We start from the raw sequence: 26409 nt of genomic DNA on the forward strand, positions 1-26409 counted from the left end.
CCAGGCAGGTTTACTAGGTTGGGGCCTCCCATGATTTATTGACTAAAAAAGAAAAAAGCAAAGGCCATTTGTGAAGAAACATTTTCTTTAGAGAAGAAAAAAAAAAAAGTAATTCAAATTACCCATCCTCTGCTCCCCCAAATTAAAATGTCTAACCTTGAAGAACAAAGCTAATGAATTTGTCTGAAATTTATGCAAAAAAAAAAAAAAAAAAAAGCAGAGTTTTGCTCAATTCTTTTTAAGGGACAAATGTTAACATAAGAAATGACCTAAATCTACTGGTAAGAAAGGTCTGAGATGTTCTCCGTTGTTGATGATGGACATTGATTAGAAAATATTAAAGTAATTAGAGCACCTTTTGTTTTTTGACGCCATTATTGGAAAGGCAGAAGAAAAAGCAAAGCACAAACACTCAGATACACACAGGCATACCCACAGGAAGGATTCATTTGGTTTTAGTTCATCTCTGTCACTGCTTTACTACTTTTCTTTTTAGCAGTAGTAAACTGGCACTTTGGGTTTTCTGTGCTTCACTTGCTGAAGCCTTTCAATGCCATGTAGTGGAGGAATGTGAGAGGGAAAGATTCCCTTATGACAGAGATCCTTTGATATTATTACTTCAACCAAAACTTTGAAGTGCAGTAGCTGGTTTTGTGCGTAGCATATGACAATTTTTCCTCAAGTTTAATAAACTTGGATTTACCACTAATGTGACTCAGAGAAAGAAAGCATGAAGAGACCATGAGAGGAAAATAGTTGATGCTATTTGATGGCACAGGATTATTTGGTACAATAATTAGTGTAGCGAGTATAGGAAGTCAACAAAAAAATACTGGTATCAAAGACAAAAAGTAAGAAAATAATGTCAAATACTTCCAATAATTTTAGTACTGTTTTAATACATTATTATGCAGGTTTTCTAATAAAATTTATTTCTGTGTAGTAGACTAGGAAGGAGAGGGGAAAAAAAAGGGATATAATTCTGCTCTTGCAGATGGTAATGTGACAACTTGCACTGAATTCAAGGGGACCTTTCACCTGAGGAGCTCACACTTATTACCATATCTTCTGTATTAACCTGGCGTAGCACCCTGCTAGCACTGCTTTGCAGCATCTTGCTGAATGAGAACACTGCAACTTCTCAAAGCAGCGTGACTGAGGGTGGCTACCTTTCTCCTAGCAAAACAGTAGATGGCAGAGAACCTTTTAAATATAAAACCAAAGCACCTCATAGTGAACACACACACTTCCTGCTGTTCATACCTAGCATGTAAACACAACCTACACCACAGCAGAGGTTGAAGATCTGAGAGCCTCAAGGATCTCCTTCTAAATTGCAAGTGGGATTGTTAAGTCTTAAGAGAAATAAAGTTTCCCCTGGGTGAAACAAAAGTGACTTGTGAATTTCCTCCCATCACTGTTGGTCTGCACATCCCATCTCTGAAGCTGACTTAGGAGGACTCTATAAACAGCTCAGAGAAAGGTTCCAAAAATATGCAGCTGGGATCCAAGCCCATTGCCTATAAGCACATCGGGTTCCATAGGGGAAACTCGTTTGACCCAGAGATGATGCAAACCACTCATCATACACCCAACATTTGAAAGTCTCCTGATGAGGAGTCTTGCCCTTAGCTTGCATGTTCTGCTTGGGGAAAATAAATTATCTCTTACCTACTTTATATAGTAGTTTACCTATATGTAAAATGAAGACAGTACTTGACCTCAACAGGTATAGAAAAGCTTAATTAAACAAGAGATCCTTAGCCATAATCAGACTTCTCTCATTTGCTAAGTACATGAGAAATCCTTCAGTTTGGGAACAAATCTAACACCATGACAAACAAATCAACCGCCTTACATAATTTGCCACTGGGAATTACTTTTCTTGAGAATAGATATTTATGAAGCTGTAAAATACAACTTTTATCACTGCTGATATTTCTCCTTCATACTAAATGTTACCTGCAGGATTTATTTTTTAATTATTATTTTTTTATTTTTATTTGTCAGAGATCCTACCTTTGGGAATTTGATCCATACTTTCTCTAAACCCACAAAATATGGCAGACTGAAAAGTGCTTATTTAATTTCAGCAAAAGAGCAAGGATGTGAACAACAGATGATGTGAGGGGCGTGTAAGTGAGCTGTGACACGTAAAGAGAAGGCCTCCCTCATTCCATCTCATCTCTCAACCGCAACCCCTTCCCTCTGAGGAAACAAGACCTTGGAACAAGAGGAATGCCATCACCACGAGCTCAGCCTCTTGTCAGAAAAAAAAAAAGCAAGCACTGGCCTTGTCAGATGCTGGATATCCTTGATGACTGGCATGCAGTGCCTTCTATACATCAATGTACTTGAATGCAATTTGAGAAGATCAAAGTTTACAGGTGGCACCTAAGATCACATTTGTTTTAAAGCCAGGAGGTTTAACTGGGAGTTAGTAAAGGCAGGTAAGATAATTTCGAAGTAGAATCTCAGTGATATCACCAAAACATTATCTATTTGTGAAATAAAATTGATGGAGAGCCAAATAATTCTGAAGTATTTAAATTTCATCTTCCTTGTCCCACTCACAGAAATCAGCTTCAAAGAGAAATGCCAAATTAATACAAGAGAGTTCTCACGGTATCTCCTGCCAGCATAAGAAGGTACAGAGAACACCCTGAGAAACTCTGTTCTTAGAAAAATATTAAGTCCAGTTTGCAAATTATTAAGGGTCCACAAAATTAAAAGAAATATGCAATGTTTTGGTGTCTTACTTAAATAAAGTTTGAACTCTGACCCTCTGAGAGTAAATCACTGCTATGAAAATGAAATGTTTTTCTTCCTCCTGAGCAGAGCAGATAAAGCAGAGGCAAAGCAGTTTTAACACAGAGCATGTTTCCTTCTTTTTACTGATGGATGCTTTGGGCCCAGTTTCCTCTGCTCCAGCACCTGTCTGCTGGAAGATCACTGGCAGGTGCATCAAGCCAAATGAATCTAGGCCAAGTTTATCCCAGGTTTCTCAACCATTATGTCCGCCATGCCCTCCCATCCCCACTCCTTCTTCCCCATCATCCCTCTTTGGTTTGAGGCTGAGAAGTACCAGGAACCAACCTTTCCCAGGGTGTTCCATGGAGCTTTAAGCTGGTGAGATCTGGCCAACAGGACTGAAATAAAGCTTAACGCAGGAATTCCATCGCTATTTTACCCTTCCCAGACACAGCCCATACTATTTTCAGCCTCTGTTCTATGCTACGCCTGCCAGTTGCCTTGCCTGTCCCCACGCAGGGAGGAACAATTCCAATTAGCAGTCAACAAGATGCTGCCTTTAGTGCCCAAAGTCTGCTAGAAGTCTCCCAGGCAGCCCTGCCTGCGCACTGCGGCTTGCCACACTGCACATCACCCTCCCCAGCATTGCACCCACGCAAGGGTTTGCAAGGCTGTGTTGAAAACTGGGTCACTGAGCCGATCTAGGTTTAAAATATCCTAGATATTCCTTAATGAAGTGTCAACAACTATTCTCAAGCTGAAGAGCGACTGGAATACCTCCTATTAATAATGCTTACATACGCAAAAAAATACGCCCTAATCTCAAATGTATTTATAATATAAAATGGAGTTCAACGTTTGACCTGAGCACATCCCACACTGACACAGAGACAAAGGAAATAAAAATGCGTTGCTGCAATTTCCTTGACAGCAAAACAAAACCCAAAACAAACAAGAAACCTCACACATATATGTCTAGGCCAATATATATGGTAATGTGAAACAATGAGTTAGATTTTTCATGGCCACGCTGAAATTCATATTGTTAGTTCTAAAACAACAACACATAAATGTGATTATTTCCTTAAAATATCAAAATCTAAATAAATACAGCCATCCTCAAAACTTACTTGTATGGAAAGTCACTAGAAGTTTTCATCGAGTTTGGAATAAGGAGGATTCACACCCACAGCCATGAGCACTCTTAGTAGGAAAAACAGCATAATGATGATTATTACTGTTTCTATTGGTGGTAGTGATAATAATTATATTATTGTTATTAATAGTGTTAGTATCACCAGCTGGATTATTATAACCACTGCAATGACATGATGCCCTAATCAGATCCATGCCCCACAGCATCATTCATGATAAAAATCACAGAGAAAAAACTTTATAATCTAAGCAACTAGGGCAGACAAAAGGTGCAGTGGGAAGGAGGGCACAAAGAAATGCACTGACACTAAGCCTCAGATACCCAGAGTTAGCATCTACTTCAACAGAGATGTTTGTCTACATAAACATGTAGTTTATTAATATTGATGCACATCATATTATCCAGCATGCAAAGTGCATGCAAGGATTAAAAGGACAAGAAATCTGGGTTGTTTTCTGTATTTTTGTATTATTTCTTCCCTTAAGTGAAAGATACCTTAAGATCGAACAGACTACAGGCAGTGCTAACACAAGAATCAATTTGCTGGTGACTAAATTTGGTCTAAGCAGTGCTCAAACCACAATGCATTAAAAAATGGATATATTATTATGAGAATAACTGTTTGAAGGATCAGATCCTGATTCCAACAAGCAATGGCAATGTACTTCCTAGTGAGATGTGGACAGCAGGGAACTCGGTGGCATTCCAGCCGAAGAAGATTCAGGGTGATAGCAGGCAGACGGAGCGCATTCTCTAGCACAGAGCTTGCAGCTCCTGCAAGCAATCATTGTGTGCCCAGGCTCACAAAGCCCCTCCTGAATTTGGCATATTAAATAGCTATAAAATTAAAAAAAAAAAAAAAGTTATCCTGTATTACTATTTTCCTAGTCCAGTCATTTTGATTTGTGTTGTGATTTAAATACTTCAGATACTTGGCATTAATTACTTCACATCATAGGTGCCTTACAAAGATTATTGCTATTACTATTTTACAGCTTCTATTATTACAATTCTTACTTAAAATATATATATATTTTAAGACGTGTCCAGGTTTAAATAGGTGAGATATTTCACAGTCATTTGAAGATGTGACCGTGCTCAAAATATTTCAGCAGCTTAAACTTTTTTTTTCCTTCTGTTTGTTAAATTGAAACAGCGAATGTTTGTAAGCTACTTTTTGCTTCGGAATTATTCAGAGACTCAGCTTATCATTTGGTTACACAACAAGTAACCTAGAGTACAGGTTCACATGTGACAATTAGTGATTTTAAACTCCAGACGAGAAGAATTCGAAATTAAGCTTTACACCGCATCAAAAAGCGCTATTTTTTAATCCTTGGAAAACAACCTAGTGCAAAGTGCTGGGAGATTTTTTAGCAAAGAAGTTATTGTTACAGCGTCCAGCACAAATTCATCACAACAAAGGCACGAGATGACATTGAGCTGCGAGAGCACATTGCTGCAAAGGAGAACCGTACGCTCCACGCAGCCCCCGCTATCCAGCGCTGCGTATCTGAGCTTTAAATTCAGCTCCCCAATTTGAATAGGCTGCAGAGCTGGCGGTGTTGCTGAGGAGCAATATCAAAATATGTGCCTCCTGGGTCTCAAAACCACAAGTTATTTCGGCTTCTGCTCAGAATTGAGGGATTTTTTAAAAGCTGAGTGCAGTAACTACATAAATAAATACATTATCTACCTTCGTGACCTTTCTTTTCCTGCGAGCAAACAGCGTCCATCACTTGTAACTTGACTTTCCATAAAAGTAACAGTTCATAAAAATCTGTGAAACTACTACCGGGAACAAACAAATTAAACAATGACAATGTAATAAAATCAAACTGCTGTTATACTCCTAGAGTAAAAGGATTGCTCCTTCGCTGGGATTAATACATCTTGCAGAAAACAATTTTAAATAATGCATAACATATGGATTCCATTTTTATTATTCTGCTAAAAGAAGACAATTATATTTATGTGATAAACTGTTCAGCATTAGCAGCATTATGTTTATATTACTGGCCACTTAAATAGTCCTTGGCGTAGTTTTATAAGGAACAGCAGCCTCCAGAACTTTGGAAATCCATCTTACAAAGTAAGCCCTGCCTGTTACTGGAATGCAACTGTCTTCAGTAGTTTTTAATCGCTGGAATAAACACATTGCAGGTAGTCCTGTTGCTAAAATGTATGAGTGAAAGACTTCCTGATGCTCTAGCTGCTATTCATGTGGCATCGGAGGGCTTTCTGTCGGGAAGAAGAGGGAGGAAAAACAAGCAGCTTTCATTTTAAGTTTTAGGAAACCGGAGATTGTGATATTGCTTCCTACTATAAACTTCTTCAAGGTGGGTTGGTGAATCTGCTCACTGTTACAAGCGGCCAGCTCTTGCTTCCTATTTATTTCACTGGAAGATTACATTTAAGAAAAGAGAGACTTTCGGGCAGTTTTCAAGAAGCTGTTTTTGTCCCCATTATATCCCAGATAATTTTCAAACATTACACAGAAACCATACAATTATTTATCTCAATATTTTCCAGTGCTTCCGAGTTTGAACTGCATGCATTTCAAAAGGGAATAGGAATGTGTTACCCAATAAATATTTTCTGTTGCTGCTGCATACATAGATTTCACTGAGAGCGCTGCCGGCAGCAGTCTCTCTGCAGCTCTGGGCTCTGCTCTCCGCATGTCATCCAGATAACACCATCGCTAGGAAAAATCACGCAGGATGAGTGAATGAATTTATTCATTAAAAATAAAAGGAAGGGAAAAAAAGAAATAGCATCAGTTTGGGGAACGTTACTATCCTCTTTTTTTTTTTTTCCCCCCACTCCTGAAGTATAAGTTTGGTGTTTTTAGTTCTCCACTCCTCAACTGCTTTAAAAGTTGAGGTTGTTAACAAGTGAAGGGTGTGCCAACATAAAGAGTGGAACCTAATGGAAGAGAAATCTGCATATTCAGTTAATTCGGGATTTATTATCCTAGTAACTCGACTTGCAACTGTTCTAAAACTGTTGACTGAAGACTTGAGAACAGTACAGAGGATGGCTGCCCCCACCCCCATTCTTAAAAGAAAACCTGTGCCTGCTGCTTCCAATTTAGTGCAATCATGCCTCTTACTGGCCAATACAAGATGCAGCATTAGCTGTCACATGCAAATGAGTATTCATGGGGACTTTGAAATGTGCAATAAAGAATAAAGACGTGCATTCTGTGAATAATTGTTTTCTTTTATAAAACTGGATCCAAAAGGGAGTGCCATTTCACCCAGAGTCTATAGCTTTTCTATGGTTACAATCTGCTGTTGAAGCCAGATATTAGAAATGAAGTGTGGATAAATGGATAGAAAAGAAATGTGGATAAATGGAGGACTCCAGTTTCCCGTGCTGTCAATCTTTCACAGTACTACATTTGCTTAACAAGAAATAATCCAACACGTTTGTGCTCCTTGCTATCTTGCTTTCTTCTCCAGCTGGGACTTTTAAACACGCAGGGATGTAAAATAAAGTTGTCCATCTTATATTAGCTTCCTTATACAAAGCCCAACCTGAATTCGTCATTTTCAGCCACAGAGATACAGAAAATTACGTAGAAGTACAAGATACGCTTCAAACTTAAAGTCTTCCAAATAGTTCTGGTAGCACTGACCAGGATGAGAGGGAAATAATAGTTTGGATGTAGAGCCTTTTTAAAACACAGAATGAGAAGAAAAAAAAAAAAAAAAAAAACAGCACAGCAAGCTGCATGCAGATGTGTACATGTCTGTAGGCTCTGACCAGGTAATGTTTGTTAGACACACACACACTTATTCACTGAAACCCCACTTAGAAAGGCTGCTAGCAAACAGACTCAACTTCTTTCATAAAATCTTAAAATCAAAGCATGACATGACCCTGTCTTCTGTTAGCAGAACCCCACCTGCAAAGCCCATTAAGTAGAAGTGGATAATCTAATGCCTTAACTTGGGGTAGGGGGACTGCAGGAAGTATCTCAGTAAGTTCAGACTTGTCCAGGATGGGGCTGGAAGCATTTAGCCAGAGGGAAGAACAAGTGCTAAGGACAAATGCTGCCTGGGGGGGTCAGTTTGGGGTGGTGTGGGCATGCCTGTGGGCTCAGCACTGGGAGATGCTCTTAATGCAGAGCAATTCCATGCACAGGGTTATGATTATTAATCTGTAGGTGAGGGGTCTCACCCTGAGGCAGAGCTGCTCAGCAGGCAGGATGCAGCCCTGCAGGAGTCCCAGGAAGGCAAGCAGAGGGCTGCAAGGCATTACGACTTGCCACAGATCTAAAACACCTTGTTGTCCCACTTCCTGCATACCGTTGCTCAGCAAAGGCAGTCTCTCGAATTACAGGCACACGCATACCAATGCACCGAAGAAAGGAATCACCACTTACCATTACAGCTGATACAATTGAGGCAAACAGGTACAAACGGGGGGTATCCAAAGGCATTTGCCTCTTGCTGGGACTGATGCCCACCTATACGGGCTGAGCACAAGGACCACAGCCATCTTTTAGCTGCCTGCAATTCGAGGTGACAGAAAGACCTTTGGACCTTTTGGTGTGTATTGTGCCTCCTAAAGGAGCTACAGAAAGGGTGACCTGGGATTGGGATAAGGGATTTGGAACAACGGGATTTGGTTTGCATTCCTGAATCATCACAAACTTCCCTACGTGTGTTACTCAGCCACTCTGCTCCTCGTTTCCCCACTTACCAAAAATAGCTAGTAATATTTTGGTATCTCAGAGACGTTTGCTCTCCAACATACATATCTGCTCCTATGTTTTAAAAGCGTTTACAAAACATTCAGTGAAAACACGAGCTCCACGAGGCTTAGTCATGCAAAATGCAGTCGGCAGGGGCCACTGAAAAGAAATTCAAGATCTCATTCACATGTAAAACCTCCTGCTCCTTAAGGACTCCATTTCCTCTGCATACCCAGAGCAGAGAAATTTAAATCTCATTTGTGGCACTTTGTGCCACCTCCACTGCACCGGTGGCCCTGCACCTGCAGAGCCATTGCGTGGCAGAACTGCATGGGAAGGTCTAATTTGGTTTTGCATCCTTCTGAGCCCCAAATCTGTGTTTCAGAGGGTGACTGCAGCCTTATCTGCAATAAGGACTTGGCAAATGGAGTTTGGTGAAATGGCACAGCACACCACATTAGGAGACTGACTATAAATCAACAGATTTTGGCTCCGCTCCTGGCTCCGTCACTGATTTGCCATGGAAACTTGGGCAAATCTTTTACTCTCCCTATCGTTCATTTTTCCGTCCCCATAATGTAAAGATAATGATGCTGCTTTGCAAGCTCTTTTGAGATCTTGAGATGTTAAGTGCTAAGTGCATTTTATTAACATTAATAGCACCCAACCGAGAGGATGCTGCATAGCACTAGCCCGGCTGTCCCCAGAAAACAGATTGGTGTGGGGAAAGTGTGCATTTGTTAAGCAGCTTAGGCATTGCTCATTCCCATAATACTTCCACAGTACGCAGGAACAAGATCTGACCTACTAAAACAAAAAGCAAAAGCGCCATAAGGAGAAAATTCCTAACGTGACCTGTCTGTCATCTTATTTCGAGCCCAGGAAAACTTTGGGATTTGCTGGGGATTATCAGCAATTCTGTGTGTGGTTATTATGCTCAGCCACAACCACACCACTCACAACTTGCGGTGGAGACCACTTCCATTAGCAGGCATTAATCACCATTTGATACACTCCACTCCGGCTATCACTGAAAAGGTATTTAGTAGATGGACTTAGTTATTTCCTATCACACTTCCTATGTTACTCAATTTTAAAATAAGTTAATTGTACTCGGTGATATTCCAGCTCTCGTATTTGCAGGATCACAGTATACTTCCATATATTTATTTTTTAAATGCCATCTAACTCGACTTGTTATTTTATGCTTCAGTTTCTAATATTTCTGCTCAAAGATGTATCACAACATACACAGTCGAAAGAGTTATGAAAAAATTATTATTAATGCATGTTTTTTTCCTCTGCTGGAGATAGAAGAACTTTGTTATGCATGTTATAAAATGTTAAATATTAGAATTATTTAAAGTTAATAGGATGCCAAAGAAAATGACTAATAATACATTATACAATTAGATGCCTTTCATATTAGTGAATCCATTAACAAAATAAAATACATTCAAACAGAAGAGTTCTGATTTGCAATTTTTAGCAAGGATTGCCCATGTGTAAAGCTAAATTATTTATTCTTTTTTTTAAAAAAAAAAAACTACTGGATACATCAGTCTGCAATTATTTGCATTATGTTTGAATGCTTTATCATGTGGCTCTGATTCAAAAATACATATCTCTAACTTGCTTTAGCATCTTCATTTGCACAAATCATTAAACACAGGGAAAAACAACAACAAATGGAACAGTGCCTTCCTCCAGATTCAGCAGGACAGCCAATAAGACCACCACAAGACCTTGGTGTTGCTCTGTCAGCTCTTTCAGTTGTCTGTCATCATTCTTTAACCCAGATGTCCTCACAGAGTTTCACATCTCTGCTGAAATCCCAACTGTGCTCTTTTTTCCTAGATAGGGTCAATTCTCCCCTTTTCCACCCATATGGGTCTGAAGTCCGCAATCACGAAGCTTCATCTAAAGTTACCCAAATGCCATTGTGCACTGTTTTTCTGAGCAACTGCCACAAGTTAGCAACTCGTTATCCCAGCTCCTCAGCTGATATCATCATTATCATCCTCAAACTAACATTAGCAAACAACGAGCTTCTCTTACAATAAGAAAAAGCTTTTAGCATCCAAGTGAAAAGATCCCTTTTCCTCTTCTCTTTGCATCACTCCACTGTCTAGGAAGGCATCTGACACCAACAAACTTACACCAAGAAGAAACAATTTCCTCCTACTCACATCCATCTCTTCTTCACTGCCGCTACCTACTTAAGTCACTGTCCATCTTCTCTATCATAAGCACATAATGTTGATTGATAGAAATGTGTTTTGAAAACTGTTTGTTTTCTAGTTATCTGATTACAGAAGGAAAAGAGATTTTTACAGCAAGAAGCAAGAGCCTAGCTAAAAGCTCAATTTTTTCAAGATATTATTCTGGCCTTCTCACAGCCCACCCAGTCCAGACTTCACATCTCGTGGGATTTTAAAAATGTGATAAATCCAATTGTGTTCAAAGTTTGGTTACACCATTTTAAAATTCTTTTCAGGTCAGAGATGCCTTTTACTATGATTTTTGCTCAGCTTTGCTCAGAGGTAAGGAATGCTCTGAGCTGGTTGGGGTTTGTAAGGATTTTGGCATAATCTAACTCCAGGCTACTAGCAACCTAAAATATCTGTCCATATATCTCACAACATCAGCCCAGACTACATCTCAGAGATGAGCCAGATCTCATGTTATACCAGCTAGTAATAGGGAGAAGAAAAGGAACATTCAAGGAATTATAAACAGATCTTGGGTACATCTTGGTCACTGCTTGTGGTGGAGGAAGGCAAAATCATTATAGAACATTTGCCCAATTATATTTGACACTGCATATATTTACCATAAAACAATTTACTACAGTTAAATTATATTAAAAATATCAGAAATTATACAAAGTAAGAACAATACACACAGAATCACGGAGGGATTTCCAAAAGCATCATTACCAGCTCACCATTTGTCCACACCAAGAGGTCAACATATTACCATAGAGATCTGGGACAAGAAATGAAGCTAATAAAAAAAATAAAAAAACACTAAAAAATACAACACTTTGATCTTAAAAGATCTGAACAATCTTTGTTACTTTCACTGAGAACAGACACACTGCAGACTGAACAGTGTTAACATTCAGACGAGAGCTGAAAACTCAAGCAAGAGCAATGCAACGTTCTCACTTTCAAGTCTCTGGTGCTGTGGCTAACTTTGAAATTAAAATACAGTGTGACTAAGTATTTAAATTAATATATTTAATAAGCCCTACAATAATAAGTCTAAAGTGAAAAATAAGGCTTGGGGGAGAAGGAGGAAGGAATAATTTTTTTAATATTTGTAATACGTGTGTTTACAGAACAGCTGGGTACACTTTTTCTACACCAGGATTTTTAAAAGCTCACTGAAAAACACTTATTTTGCTGACTAGATGTGCATAATAATGTATATGGTACTTTTAAATAAAATAAATCCTATCATCTACTAAGGAAAAAGACAGTGATACTGTCAAGATGATTTGACTCCTTTGCCTAAATTTATTGATCTAATATGTTTTTCTTAATGCTGCAAGACATCCCACCTTGCTTCTAGTTCCCAATCCCAAAAAGCAAGACTGCCAGCCTTGTGAGGGTCAATTCAGTACTCAGCCTTCTCTCAAATGGCACTAAATACCAATGATAAGATAACTGGATAAGATAAAGTCCAAGATGTCCAAATAATGTACTAAGGGAAGATGATTTCTAGGACTATCATAACTCACTCTTCCAAAAAATTCCAGAGTTGCACAATCACATTTTAAAGAAAAAGAAATACGGAAAAAGACAAAAACCATTTCATTTTTAACTCATATAGAATGATGTGATTTGAGAGTTAAAAAAAAACTAATTTATTTACAGCAGGAATATATTACTAAGAAAGATTTTACCCATCAATAAGACCAAACGAGACAGTCAATAAAAAAAGCCTATCCACTAGTGACAGTCAGTAAAAGAGCACAGGTTTCATCTTAAAAAAATAAAATTGGATTCCAAGGACTTTTTGAAGAGAGAGACTCCAGTTTTTCTCCTCTTCTTTTTCCCCCTTCCTCCCCTTAATTTTTTTTTACCCTGAAAGTTTTCCAGATTAGTCCTCTGTGTTGCTACCAGCACTCTTAGCTCTCACTGTCACTAAGAGAACTAACAGAGTTCACCAGTGAAACACATGACCAAAGCATGCCCTTGCTGCCTCCCTCCCCCAAATCACTCACTACATGCAACAGTTATACGTACCAAAGCATTTATGATTTTTCCCATTCTCAGCACACAGAAGACCACAAGTAGAAAGTAAAATTCCATTGTGTGGTAGCTTCTCACCCCATGCCACTCTGCATATCCTTATGTAACATCCTCCCACATTCAATATCATACTTTCTGTTGCAAATCCTATTGCAAGTTCATATTTGTCGGCCAGCATTACACACAAACCACAGAATTATAGATAATTATCACATGGGAGAAATATATCCCAAGTATTAGGTCATCCCATGATTTGTAAGACACCACTCACAACCAATTCCAATTAGGAATTATGAAGCTGAGCTTCCAAGGACTTCCATCTCTTCGCAGCACAAGATCATCCCCTTGAAAATAATTTTGATGCCCTCTTCAGATAACATAAATATCACTGGCAACACCAGAGATTTTCTGCATTCTAAAAATTGCACAGTCATTAGATTTTCCTGTCATGAATTCTAAGAAATGGTTAGTTAAAATATTTGCTTTCCCTCTTCTGAGCCCTATGAAATGGCATTTCTCATGTTCTTTTTCCAGCAGCATTGTTATCAGTACAACAAACCCCCATAAAAGTCACTCTTGGCAATAACAGACATCCTCCTCAGCAAAAGTAAACCCTTGATGGAGTGTGCAACACTACAGTCTTCAATGCCTAAACAGTCCTTCCTGGGGGGTTATCACAAGAAATCCCTCAAACTTGTTGAATTAAAACTAAGCACAAAGCTATTGTGACGCAAACAGAGCTGTGGTTAGAAGAGAAAGAAAAACCATGTCTAAAATGCTTGATGGTACAATATATGCCATAAAATCCATGGTATGTCTGTGGCTGACCACATTAACCAAGTTCACTGTCTCTTCTCCCCCCCTTCTACCAACCTATTCATCACACTGTTGAAAAGAAAGCACATGACAGTGCCATTGGGTAGGGGAAACCCTGCTGCATTTGGAAACTTAGACTTGCCAATCCAATTCTCTTCATTTTACACATTGAGAATTAAACAGATTAGACTGGAAGAACAAAATTCTACTTCTGCCATGTTTTGTGTATGTGTGCTTTAATCTGATGTATATTACCAAAACAATGCCAACTTCATTTCAAAAGTTTGCCTTTCCATTGGGTTAATTTAACTGGCTCGCATTTACAAGTCAGTGTTTGGGTACTATCTTTTCTTTTTTATTATTTGTGGGTTTTTGTTTTTGTTTTTTTTGTTTTGTTTTTGTTTTTGTTTTTATTATTATTATTATTTCACACCTCTCTGAAAAGAGTAACTTTAGTTGTGGAAACCACACCACCATTGAAAGTAAAAAGAAAATTCTCCATCTTAAAATAGATGCTAAATCACAGAGCAAAAAATGGAAATGGCCCACATCACTAATATGCACATAGCAGTTGGGAAATCAATTAATACAGGCTCAATTATAGTATTTTGTTGTCAGAGTTTTAAAGCTTGAGGGAAAATTAAATAAAAAAATTCTTGGCTACAGCTTGGCATACGCAGGTCTTAACCTAGAAACAATCTGTTTTATAATTATTTCTGAAAATTGCTTCAGTCCATTTTATGTTCTTTGATTGCCTACAAAGTGTGAAAAAGAAAGAAAAAAAACCTATTTTTGACTCAAGGCTCTCAAAACATTTTGGTTCTTGGTGAGCAAATAACCCAGTTTGAGCCCAATATTTCCACTACAAACTCTGGAGCACCATGCTGGCTTTCACACAGGGCCTGGCCACACAAGGAATGCTCACAGAAGCAAGGAAGGCTTCACTGCCTGGGACATGCATGGGCTTGAACACTGAAAAAGGCAGAACATGACTGAGGCTTACCAAGACACAGTCAGACATCTCCCCATGTACATGTTTATGTCTGAAAAATGCAATGCCTAACTTACTAAAACTCCTAAAAATGCAGAACACAGTGAGAAACCTCATTGATGCACACACACAAGAAATTAAGGACTCAAAAAAGGAAAATGATTGCAAGAGAGAGCCAATCCCTCCTATTTTTTTCCTCCAGTTTTAAAAATGACACACCTAATGATCCCGTTGGAGCTTCGCGTCCAACAGGACCAGTGCTGCCAGCTGCCTTTGAAATAGATGTTGTAGCAACTGGACAAATCAATACAAAAGGAAAGGCATTACAACTAAGATACAATAACAGAAGGACTAGCACAATACAAAGGTGCTATAAAGGAAGAGAAGAAGATTGCTCACCGGTATCAGAATATTCCAGGTCTACAGAGAAAAGCTTCATCAAGAAAGAATCTCCAGAAAGAGAGCCTTCCCCAGTGGCAGTCAGCCCTTAAATGAGGTCTAAGAGAGGTGCAACAAGGCTGCACCCCCTCTAGTCACACACATCAATTGCCTTCACCTGTGCTCCCAGAGCTGACCAGGTCCTTTCCCCAGGTGCTCAATCAGTGGTTCAGGCTAGGACTCAGCTGTTCGCATACAGTTGTACTGGGTCAGTGTGAACAGTTGGGTATTTCCTCACATGGGAGTTTACTTCTTTAAAGTATAGTAGTAATAAAAAAAATAGGCTGCAAAAGGGAGCAGCTTCTCTTCCCAAGCCACTTGTACTTTTTTTTTTTTTTTAATTTTCTTCTTCCCCACTCTCTTTTAAATACTTGCTTCAAACCTCCCCAACCCATTTGTGTTGACCCAGCAGGGCTGTTCCAAAGGCAGTTTCAGTCCAGTTCTTGATAATCCAGGCTCAGATGTTTGGTCCCAGCAGGCTCATTTCATCAGTAATACTTTAAATAATAATAATAATTAAAACCCCAACATTTTGTTTCCCTTTTCTTATAGTTCATTGATAAAGAACATAACAGTAAGGTTGAAGAATCCTGCTGGTTAAAGGTATCATCCTTCGCTGCTCATATGGTCTGGGCTCTTACTTGTCATTTAGATTAATCCAAACCATTTTAGAACAATAAATACAAGTACAGATGGAATATAAGCATATTGAAGATTACTGTTTTTGACGGCTGTTGTTTATTAAATAAAAAATAATGTTGCGATGAGCATCTTGTTGATATTTCAAATGGAAAGGAAGAGTAAATAGGAATTAGATACTGCTTCAGAAAGAAAAACCAACAATCCTCCAAAACAGCGCATGTAATAAGAAGACACTGATTTTTACTTAGAATGCCACCTATGAGCTACCTTTAGAAACAGGATATGGCATCTATTAACTCAAAACACTAGACTAGGTATGTTGAAATCCATAAAATTTCCAATTACTGCTTCAGAATTTATTGTGCACATATGGAAAATAATACTTGTAAAAGAGAAAGGGGTTTGTGCCTGGTGCTGTCAATACTGTGAAGGATGGGGTGATTATAAAGCAAATTAACAATACTTTTAAATGTGCATTCACTTATCTTTCCAATTAAATCCTTGTTAAACAACTGCACAGACAGTAATGGTGCTTCTGCAAAGCACTGATCAAGACAGTTTTATTGTAATTTTTACTCTGTAACAATTAATCAAATAGGCATTTTCTTTATTATTAAATTATTTAGTTAATAAATATTCACAATCAATTCACATATTTGTGGTTTACATTTTACTTTTAATTTTTCTTTGGCTGAATTATAGTCTACGGTAATTTTTATAGGGGGGGGGGAAAAAAAAAACCAAAAACCACCAAAAAAAAAGCCAGCAGAATTATTTAGTTTTGTCCAAATGTTATTTGTTAACTCAAGGTGATGTCAGGGAGGAGTACACCTCACCTTTTTTCCCCTTCCACATGGTCACAAATTCATACCTTCAGCTGTCCTTTCACATATTCCCTAGAAGACGTGCCTCTCTTCAATAACAATCTCTAGGCTCTGTACAAATATATATGCTTTTACCCCTTTGGTACATAAGTACAGTAAGCGAGCAGTAAGAATGTGGTAATTGACCTTTGGATGGCACCCGGTGTTTTGCAGTTAACACATAAGGTATTGCAAATGAAATAACAGAATTCAAAGGTCTTCTGTACTGCAAATACCAAGCATTTTGCAAACAAAGCACAGGATATAAAGACAATTAGGAGCTCTCTTGTATTATGTATGAACCAACACTTGCTGAATGAACCAATAAGTATTGAAATTTGTATTTCTATGGTTAGTTTCCCTGAACATATATGCATTAGGATAGAATCTCAGTGTTTCAGCAACATCTTATGAACCCTTTATAGCTCCATTTTTTTCAGTTAATTTAGTACTCATGAAAATTGCTTGTTTGACAGTCCTAGAAATTGAGTGCCTTCCCAGCCACCCAGCAGACTGGTGCAGGAGGCAGACAGAACCAAGGCCATTTTATGATTCTGTGATTTCCTCAGGTCTCAGAGCTTCAAACAAAGAGGGAAATGGAGAACATGCTGGGACAGAGATGAGGAACAGGATAGGAAGGTCTTAGCTCATTATATAACATGTGCAGCAGTATGACAGAACAGAACAGAGCTGGGAGCACACCACAGCTTCACACTCTTCCATTCTGACACCCTTAGAAATTTGGAGCCTTGTATTTTTTCCTGCTTTCCTCAAGCACTTTCTCTATCCCTGTTAACCTTCCTGAGCAGCTCACAAGCTCTCTTTTTGGAATACATCTGCCACCTGGCTCCACTTTCATATTGTGCTGCTGTCCTGATTACAGGCTTTCTCCCCAGGGACTTAATGAGCCTTAACAGCCCTGAGTACCCCACCTGGGCCCAGAGCCTAACTTAGCCCCATCTTTTAGGCCACACCAATTGATAAGGTTAGTGGCATTATTCTGCCCTGGAAACGTCACCATGTTCTGCATGGCTTAGCAGATTTATGGGTGGTACCTTATTCATTCTCCTATAGGAGAACAGCCTTATAAACATCTGTGATGCTTACAGCACTTCACTAAAAAATCATCAAAAGTCTTCCAGATTTTACATTAAATCCCCAAGTAATTGCTAAGCAGTACCATATATACATTTCCAAGGTTGCAGTCATTACGTGTATCAATATGAAAAGCATAAGAATGTTTATCTCTGACAATTAAACAAGCCTGTGCCATAGGTTTCCAGCTGGGAATATTAAATGACAGCTAATCTAGTTTCTAAAAACACAGTTCTTTCAGCACTTTGAGACAAAGAAAAGTATGACTGTCTCAATGTCACCAGTGGTCCAAGCAGCTTGTACCGCCTTGATTCACTGATTTGAAAAATGATGACCTAGAGTTTCAAAAGTGCTGAGGGATGTTATAGCCTGGTCCTCTTATGATCAACTGATCTTTTCAGCTCTTAATGGGAAAATAAATCACAGACAAAAGATAATCCTGTTGCACAGAAGCAAAAAAGGTGTGATGTCAAGAGACTTTTATAGAAAAAGAAAACTCCGTGAAAGGGAGAAAGTAAATAAGGTAGTTTGTTCTGCTGATGCTCTTGTTGGCAAGGTCAAAGCCCTTTTCGGGAGCTGTGTACCTCAAGAAATGAGAATGAAACAAACTGTATTCAGAGAATTTTAACAGTGAGCAGTAAAGATGTGAGGCATAGTTTTTCTTACAAACTCCTTCCAGCTCTCAAAAAATGTAGGATTTTAAGGCTTCTTTTAGATTTTTACTGTTCTTATTTCTTCTTTAATGATAAAGCTGTCAGTTGCTAGTTTGTTTTCCTTTCATAATCACCAGTTTTCTCTTAGTTCAGTTTTGATACTGCAGATGACATTAACTGTATAGAAAAAGGAGCCAAATAAAGCTTTGCTATATTCTAATTAATGACTATTCTAATAAAAAGTACTTTGATATGGCAGTCAGCCTAGAGTCACTTCTATGATCTTTAATTTTCAATATGATACATACTATTTATATCCTATAAACGTAGGTGTAACACAATAGCAGCACAAGCAGGAAGAAGACAGCCCATTAAGTATTTGGCCTGCATAAGAACTGATTGCACAGTCAATCTCCGCAATGTAAACAGGCTTTTTTAGAACATTTGTTTGCATTTATAATTAAATTAGACTTGCACTAAAACGAAGATTCTCTATTGGAATGTTAAGCAGAAAATCTGACAAAAAATACCACTTCCCTCATTACTTTTGTGAGTCCATGAAACACTATTTGAAATTAGTGCTGTCCTCTGCATCAGGTGAGAGTTGGAGAGGGACGCTGGGCTGTGCCACCATTGCCCACATTAAGTAAAACACACTCCCCTCATCTCCCCATGGAGGTACGTGTTGCTTCTGAGCAGTATGTAGCTAATCCCCTGGAGGAAAGCTGATTAGATCCCTTCCTCTCTCAGCTCCGTATCCCTTTGTTGCCAAACCAACTCTCTGCACCTACAACATGCCACTGCTGCCTGATGGACCTCCCAGTTAATCTGTGGATCTGGCCATTCTGAAATCCATTTAGGGATTAGGAAGGACTATGAAGTGGGTATATATCTTCCAGTCAGCAGCCTAGAAGTCAGGGTAGTATTAGCAGGATGCTAGCACACACACATCTATGTCTATAGAGCCACACCGTGACTTAATGGGCTGTTCCCTGCCTGCAGCTTCCTACCTAGCAGAGAGAAAGGATGCTATTCAAACAAACGAAACCATGGCCTGTGATTTTAAAGCCATTCTTTGTGCCTGAATTGTTTCTTGAATGTTCTGACTAACAGCTACTGGATTATTCTTTGGGGGCTGCAGTGCTCAACCCTCTCTTTTCCCCACATATGGTGGCCCTGAGGAATGCAAATGTGGCGTTAAAATTTACAGTGGTGCACCTTTGGCATGTCTGCCTGTCTACCTGAAGAAAGGCAAACTGCAGACCTGGCCACATATTTGTATAGCTGAGATTTTAAAGGACGTGTAAGGGAGCTCGGATGGATAATTTCGTTTCCCACTGAAAATCTATTTCATGATGATATAAAATGCATGACTGCCTTGGTTGTATCAACAAAGACTAACAAAAGAAACAATAATTACCACAACAGATAACATGATAAAATAGTGCTCCAGGAGTACTATTTCTCCTTGAATTTTCTTTGGTCACTCAGTAGGTAGATTTACTGCAGTTGCCCTAAGTAGCTTGTGTCAGAGTGGTTTAATGTACCATTAACTTCACCTTTATATATTCATTTCTCACAGTGGTATAAACCAGAAGAAAAAGGTGCCTGGTACTTCTGCACTGCAAAAAGACAGCTTAGGCTTCTGTCTTGCTTTACAGCATCATCCCATCTGTTTTAGGGGAAAATTTGAGTGGTAATGTTAACCTCAAGTACGTTAACCTTTGGATGCCATGAGACATGATAGACAGGACCATTATTTTTATGGCACATTTTTTTCCTGAGCAAAGATCCTGGGGAGTGAAGAAGGATAGAAAATCCTGGGTTTACTTCTCTGTCTCCAAACAAAATACAGTGCACAATTACTTGGAAGCCAAGGCAGACTTCATTATCGACACACAAATACCCAACAACTATAAATCTAAGGGAGCCCAAGTAACGAGTCAAAACCATGAGGCTGATGATTTATTCAGTCTCACTGAATTTACTGGCATAAATACTGTTTCCTCATAAAGTAGAGTTTGCCTGCCAGTTTGAGCCAAAGACAAGACTGCTCTGGAGCACCTTCATTACAAATGTAAATGCAGGCTTGAAAGTGAAAAATCATTAAAATTTTGGGGTCAGAAGTCTTAGTATACGCCTAGTACAAAATTAGTTGAGGAAGTAATTCTCCAACTGTTACCATCTCCCCATGAGAAAACCCCAAAGCACCATCATATATATTGTACAATATTTAGCAGTTCTGGTGAAAGTTTTCAGGGAACAATAAAGGAGTGAAGGAAAGGTAGGAGAAAATGCTGCAGGAGCTTTGCATGTGTACTTGATTAACTCAGTAAGTGCATAAAGTCTTGAATGCAATTTAAGATTTGATTCTTTTCCTAATTTCTGAAAAGCTCCATTTGTTTTTCTCATTAAGTAGGATCAGGAGGTTCACTGTCATCAATGATATTTGCTAAGCTATTAAATGAGGATATGTTTAGTCTTTGCCAAGAGAAGTACACTGTTCAGACAGGTTGACGTATTTGTCATGTATCCTAATTAGCTACCAATAGCAGCTTCCACACCTGTAACATTATTTATTGATCAATTTTAGATTTATTTAGCTACATCTGTGATAACTGTTATTTTGTATTTGCAGAAATATGTTCATTACACGTAGAGTCTGGGGCAATGCATTCATTAACTATAACCATAACACAATGGTTAGTTCTAATTTTGGTTCTTCAGTTCCCCAAACATTCATCTTTCCTCTTCTCATTTCCTGGGATCAATTATTTGCCTTATTGAAATCAGAGGTAAATCTTCCACTGACTCTGGCAGAGCTGGGATGCTAGTTTTAGCATTTCCTTTTCAGTTCTTTTCAGCACCTTACTCTCTTTGTCTGTTTTCCTTTGGATCTCTGTTCTATTTTTGGTTTTGTTTAACTTTCAACATCCAAACAATCTGCTATTTTTCCTTTTATTCTTTTTTTTTTCCTCCTCACTTTGATTCTTTGGTTTCTACATATGCTTTGTTTTTGCCACCTTATTTCATTTATCCATTTCCTCTTTTTGTTTCTGTTTGTTTCTCATCTACTGTTTAACCAGTATTTTCCTCTGCTTACTACTCTGTTTTTCCTCTCTCCTAACTGACTGATTCCCTCTGTGTAATGTCTTTCTACCTTCCCTTTCCTCTCTTTTCCAAAACACAACTCATCATTCTATGCCACCAATGTATAGCAGATTCTGAAATTCTGTCATCTGAGACAGTTAAATACTAAACAAAACATTACCAGGGTGGAGGAATCACTTACCCTGATTGACAACAAATCGTAACTTCTGTATTGTTGCCAGATTGCCGCTAACTCTGTATATTCCATCAACTTCTAGACCTGAAAGAGAAACACACATTTCATTTTAAATCATATATTTTTCTTTGTACGTCTGTCAAGAAGCCAGAAGTGCCCTAACAAGTATGAAGAAGTGCAGAGCAGTAAATGACTGAAAAATAATCCACCTGACAAACACCAAAGTGCCTCCTTGCCTGATTACGACAACAATGAGAAATAAACGCAGTAGATTAGCTTAAGTGAATACAAAATACCTGACTGTAATTATCTTGTAATTCTGTCAGCAGAATACATTTTGCAAAGGTATTTGAGTGTGACAGAAAAGGAAGAGTGGATTAGCTCTTGTGTTCATGGAATAATGGTTATTTGGGATACAAACGACAGTGTGTTTGCCCTGCTGAAAAGTGGGGTGCTTCTCTTAATGGTGTATATTAACAGGGGAAGCTGCTCCATCTGAGGCCTGAGTTTTTCAGATGTGAATATCTGAGGCTATGACCTTTCTGAAAATTAAGTGCTGCAATGCCCACTCTGAAATCATGACGTGTGTAAGACTACACACAACTACAGCTTCTCTATTATATTCGTCATAGCAGATCGGACGAGTTTGAAACTAAAATTAAATATCCCAAATAGCACATGCCCTGGAGTACATTTTTTCATTAATATAGGCCATCCTTTTCAAGGACAACCTGACAGACTTGTTTCTCCCTGCATATCTACTCAAGGTTTATCTTTTAGGTGAAACTAGATGTCATACTCCCCTTTGTGACATATTATCTCCTACAGCAAGCGCTGCTGATATGACTGTTTAAAATAGCACTTCCAGCCCTACTTGCATAGCTGTAGCATTTTAAAGCATGTGGGAACTGCTCTTCTTTCCTTGGAGAATTAGCTATTGTGCAAACAATGACCGAAATGACTACATGCTTAAGAACTGAAAACACAGAACTCTATGTTGTCAGTCTACATTTAAGACTTGCAAGTAAACAAGAAGTTAAGAGAACCTATACCAAGCTCAAGGTTTTTTTAAGGCTACTCATCACTTACAACAGAAGTTTTAATTAATCTTGGCAAACAATTTCAGAGAAAGCCTTCCTCTCAGAAAACATTAATTTGTCAAAACAAAATGGTTTCAGGAAATATTTCAGTTCTGACAATGTGTCTAGTGGGAATATTTCCTTTTGCAGTTCAGGGTGAGGAAAAAAGAAAAAATGAAAGTATAGGAACAAGTGAAAACAAGTCAAAATGTACCTCAGAAGCCCACTTGTAATTATGCTCAAATATGAGGGAGCTGAGGTTCAAATAATCATTTAAAGACACCTGCAACATGCCTTGGCAGATGAGTGCCACAGCTTCAATGGACTTCAGTGCTTGGAGATATTCTTCACTGATTGTGAAGGATTTAAAAAAAAAAAATAGCAATAGCAATTTTAAAATAAAGTGGTGAACTGTTTGTTTTTTTCTTTTTTTCTTTTTTTTTTGGGGGGGGGGGGGGGGGGGGTTTGGTTTCTGGCTCTTTCTACAAATTAGAGTTTTTATTTTATATCCATAATACCAAGAGTACCCTGACTTTTTTTATATTTATTTTTCTTTTTTTCTTTTTCTTTTTCTTTTTTCTTTTTCTTTCTTTTTTTTTTTTTTAACAGTAAATAACCTATTCTAAAGAGGAATAGTGATTCCATATTATTCCATTTTTCATATTATGCACTGGTTATCAGTGCCTGTTATTAGACAATTTTCTACTGTGCACCTGTGGATGTCCTATAACATAATACTGAAAGTGATGATTCATTTCAGGAAGATCTCCTTTGGTTACAAAGGGATAAATAAAAAGTGTATTTAAAGGAATTCAAAAGGCATTGCTAAATGAGCAAATTTGGAGGTTATATATTCACTGGGTATATAACATATGACCCATTGGAAATTACTAAAATATTTAAATAATCAACTTTATCCTAAAATGGAAGAGTATGATTGTACTTTAGCAAGGAGAAAATGGGAGAGCAACTCCAAGTTTGGGAAAGTGGGACTCCTGTTGGTAAGGGATTAAGATTTGAAATTGTAAATTTGTCAATTGTAAAAAAATGCAAATTGAAGTCTAAATCAGAAAGTAAAGAGGAAAAGAAAGTAAATGAACAAGCAAAAAGCCCCAGAACAGAACGCTAACTTTTGCTTGGATCTAACTCAACTTGATTCTCAATCTTCTGGGGTTTATGGAAATGAAAGCAATACTTGTCACTGTGTGTGAAATAGCAATGTCTCACATTAATAGCATCAATTTGGAACAGCTCAACCCCCTCAGTATGAAACTACATAAATTATCCAGATCGAGTGAAAATGACAAACTATGTTGTAAATTGGAGGATATTACATCTTGCAAAATGATCTGGAGTATATAAGTGAATTATTATTGTTATAAATTTACTTTGGTCCAGAAATGAGTTCTGATTAGCATTTCATTTGGACAGTATGCAATATGGCAGAAAGAAAAAAATCCAAGAATATCAAACCAATTATAGTGTTCACGTGCCATCAACTTTCTGCTCCAAGAACTTTGAAAGTTAAGCCAAACCAAACCAATGTAAATTGGTGGATTTGGACATCCTTTTCATGACCACATTATCTTAGCTGGATTGTTAACAACTTATTTTGGAAATCCAATTAGGTACAAATAGGAGAGAGGGAGAGAGAATAAGAAAGAGAGAGAGATGACTTTAGAGTTCTAATGTCCTGATTCTGTGAGCAAATTTCAAAGAAAATTCACTTTTAAGGACACTTCTATCAAGGACAAAATCATCACTGCTGTCAGCGTTTTTTCATGGTGGGCTATAAATACTTAGGGAACAAGATGAAACAAAAGTCTTTCAGAGTTTTCTAACTGGTGTTGGCACTCAAGTATACTGGTAAAGAACGTTTCAGGAAAATTACTCATTGTAATAAAGTCCAACTTCTTGTTCACTATAAGCTGACCTTCTTATGCTTTGGAGTGGGTTTTATCAGAGATGAATTATTGGATTTTGCCCTCGAGGAGAAGAAATATTTTATTTGCTTTATATCACAAACTCCAACTTTGTTTTTGTTTGTTTTAATGAGGAACCTGAGAATAGCACGGACCCACAATTAGAAATGGCAGCCAAAATCTTGATAAAGACTTCAATATGTCCAGGCATCTAAATCTTATAAGGGTATAAGAAATAAAACTTGTTCAACTTGTTTAAGAATACATCAGCTCGGCTCACTAACTATAGGCAAAGTAAAGCTTTTGTCAAAAGCTCACACAGGTTGTCTTGATGAGAAAGTTAAAAGACAGCTGAATTCAGGTTCGATTGGAATTCATGAGCAGTCAATTTGATATGCACTGAGCAAAACTGAACTGAAGGTCTTAGATGAATCCTTGTTGAGGAGCATTTCTTGCACACCTGTTTTTAGCCAACTATTCACGCAGATCAACATCAACTCCAATAGCAGCTTGACCAGGCAGTAGAGAAAGAGCACTAAATCCACAAGCAATGTAAGAGTTTAGGTGATGCATTTATCTACATGCAAGTTTTAAAATGTTTGACTTTGATATTAGTTGAAGTTGTTCTGATATTTTATGAACTGCCTTGGATGAAATACTGTCATTAATTCTCATTTGGTGCAGAGAGTGAATCCCTCACCCAAATCACACTGCACTCTAAGATTAACGTATGTTTGAAAATATCTTAAAATTCAATATAAAAAGTAATTCTATGTGTACATGCAGGTTTTTTTATTTTTCTTTCGTTCTTTTTTTTTTTTTTCTTTAAATATTTGTTAGACCTTGAAACATATAATCTTAAATGATACTAGGTAACTTCATGCATAGGAATCCACGAAACCTCCCCAATTAATGCATCCTGAGGTAGGTGTGGTCCCCTAGCCTGGTAAGAGTTTTATAAAAGAAACCATCGTGCTGGATTCAACAACAAAGCAAAGTACAAACTTGAAAAAAAGGCATTCTTTAGTTAGTCCTTTCATTTAAAATCAGTTATGTTCAGGGCAAAAATATTGTATTTCAAAGGAGCCTATTATGCCTTCCCATAAACAGAAAGATCATACGTTTTAAAACTAAAGTATCATTATGTAATCAAGCTGTTGTATTATAAACTATTTTGTGGGCTCAGATGCCCAGGGCTATCTTTACAAATATTTCAGAGGTCATTATCAGGGTATGTTCTCTTAAAACTTTAATTCTTTCCTCCTGTTTTCATATACATCTTGCCATAAATACCTGATTTATAAACATTTCTCAAAAGTTTACAAAGGGCATAGAAGTGAGGCATTAAGTCAGTTAAAGAGGCAGAAATGCATGAATGCAGCAAATACACCAACGACAAAATAATGTGACTGATGAGAAAATCACCACAAAACAGTGTGCAACAAAAGTAGTTTTATGAAAACATCAATATTTGTTCCATTAGAAGGCAAATCCTGAGGAGTACTAATGAATGAATTCAACATGTTAAAATTCAACCTTGAAAGTGCTGCATCTGGATTAGGTTACAAAAGGTGCCTGAACTTTCAGGTGAATATAGGAGCTAAGAAAAATACTGGTTTTGTAGGAAAGGAAATTGGAGAGGAAAATCATGAGAACAAAACAAATCTAAGTTGCACCACACAGAAGAATACAAAGGCATCAACAACAAACACGGAACACATATAAAGTGAAATGCGATGAAGAGGTGGTATGAGTG

General features: G+C 37.9%; 1 protein-coding gene and 1 long non-coding RNA gene across 3 annotated transcripts in view; both read right to left on the minus strand.

Annotated features, from left to right (window-relative positions):
* The window catches only part of ARHGAP15 (Rho GTPase activating protein 15), a 316320-nt gene that overhangs the window by 82436 nt on the left and 207475 nt on the right, over positions 1 to 26409 (minus strand). For both annotated transcript variants that reach the window (XM_048952880.1, XM_048952881.1), the window contains one exon: positions 21659 to 21736. In XM_048952880.1, the coding sequence (XP_048808837.1) occupies positions 21659 to 21736 (78 nt within the window). The remainder of the gene's footprint in view (positions 1 to 21658; positions 21737 to 26409) is intronic.
* Positions 4977 to 16471, minus strand: LOC125696777 (uncharacterized). The gene is made up of 3 exons (XR_007378527.1): positions 15075 to 16471; positions 6492 to 6608; positions 4977 to 6148 (listed from the first exon to the last, which is right to left on the minus strand). It is a non-coding gene; the product is annotated as an uncharacterized LOC125696777 (long non-coding RNA).

The sequence above is a fragment of the Lagopus muta genome, chromosome 8 (genome assembly GCF_023343835.1).
Source record: "Lagopus muta isolate bLagMut1 chromosome 8, bLagMut1 primary, whole genome shotgun sequence".
NCBI lineage: Eukaryota > Metazoa > Chordata > Aves > Galliformes > Phasianidae > Lagopus > Lagopus muta.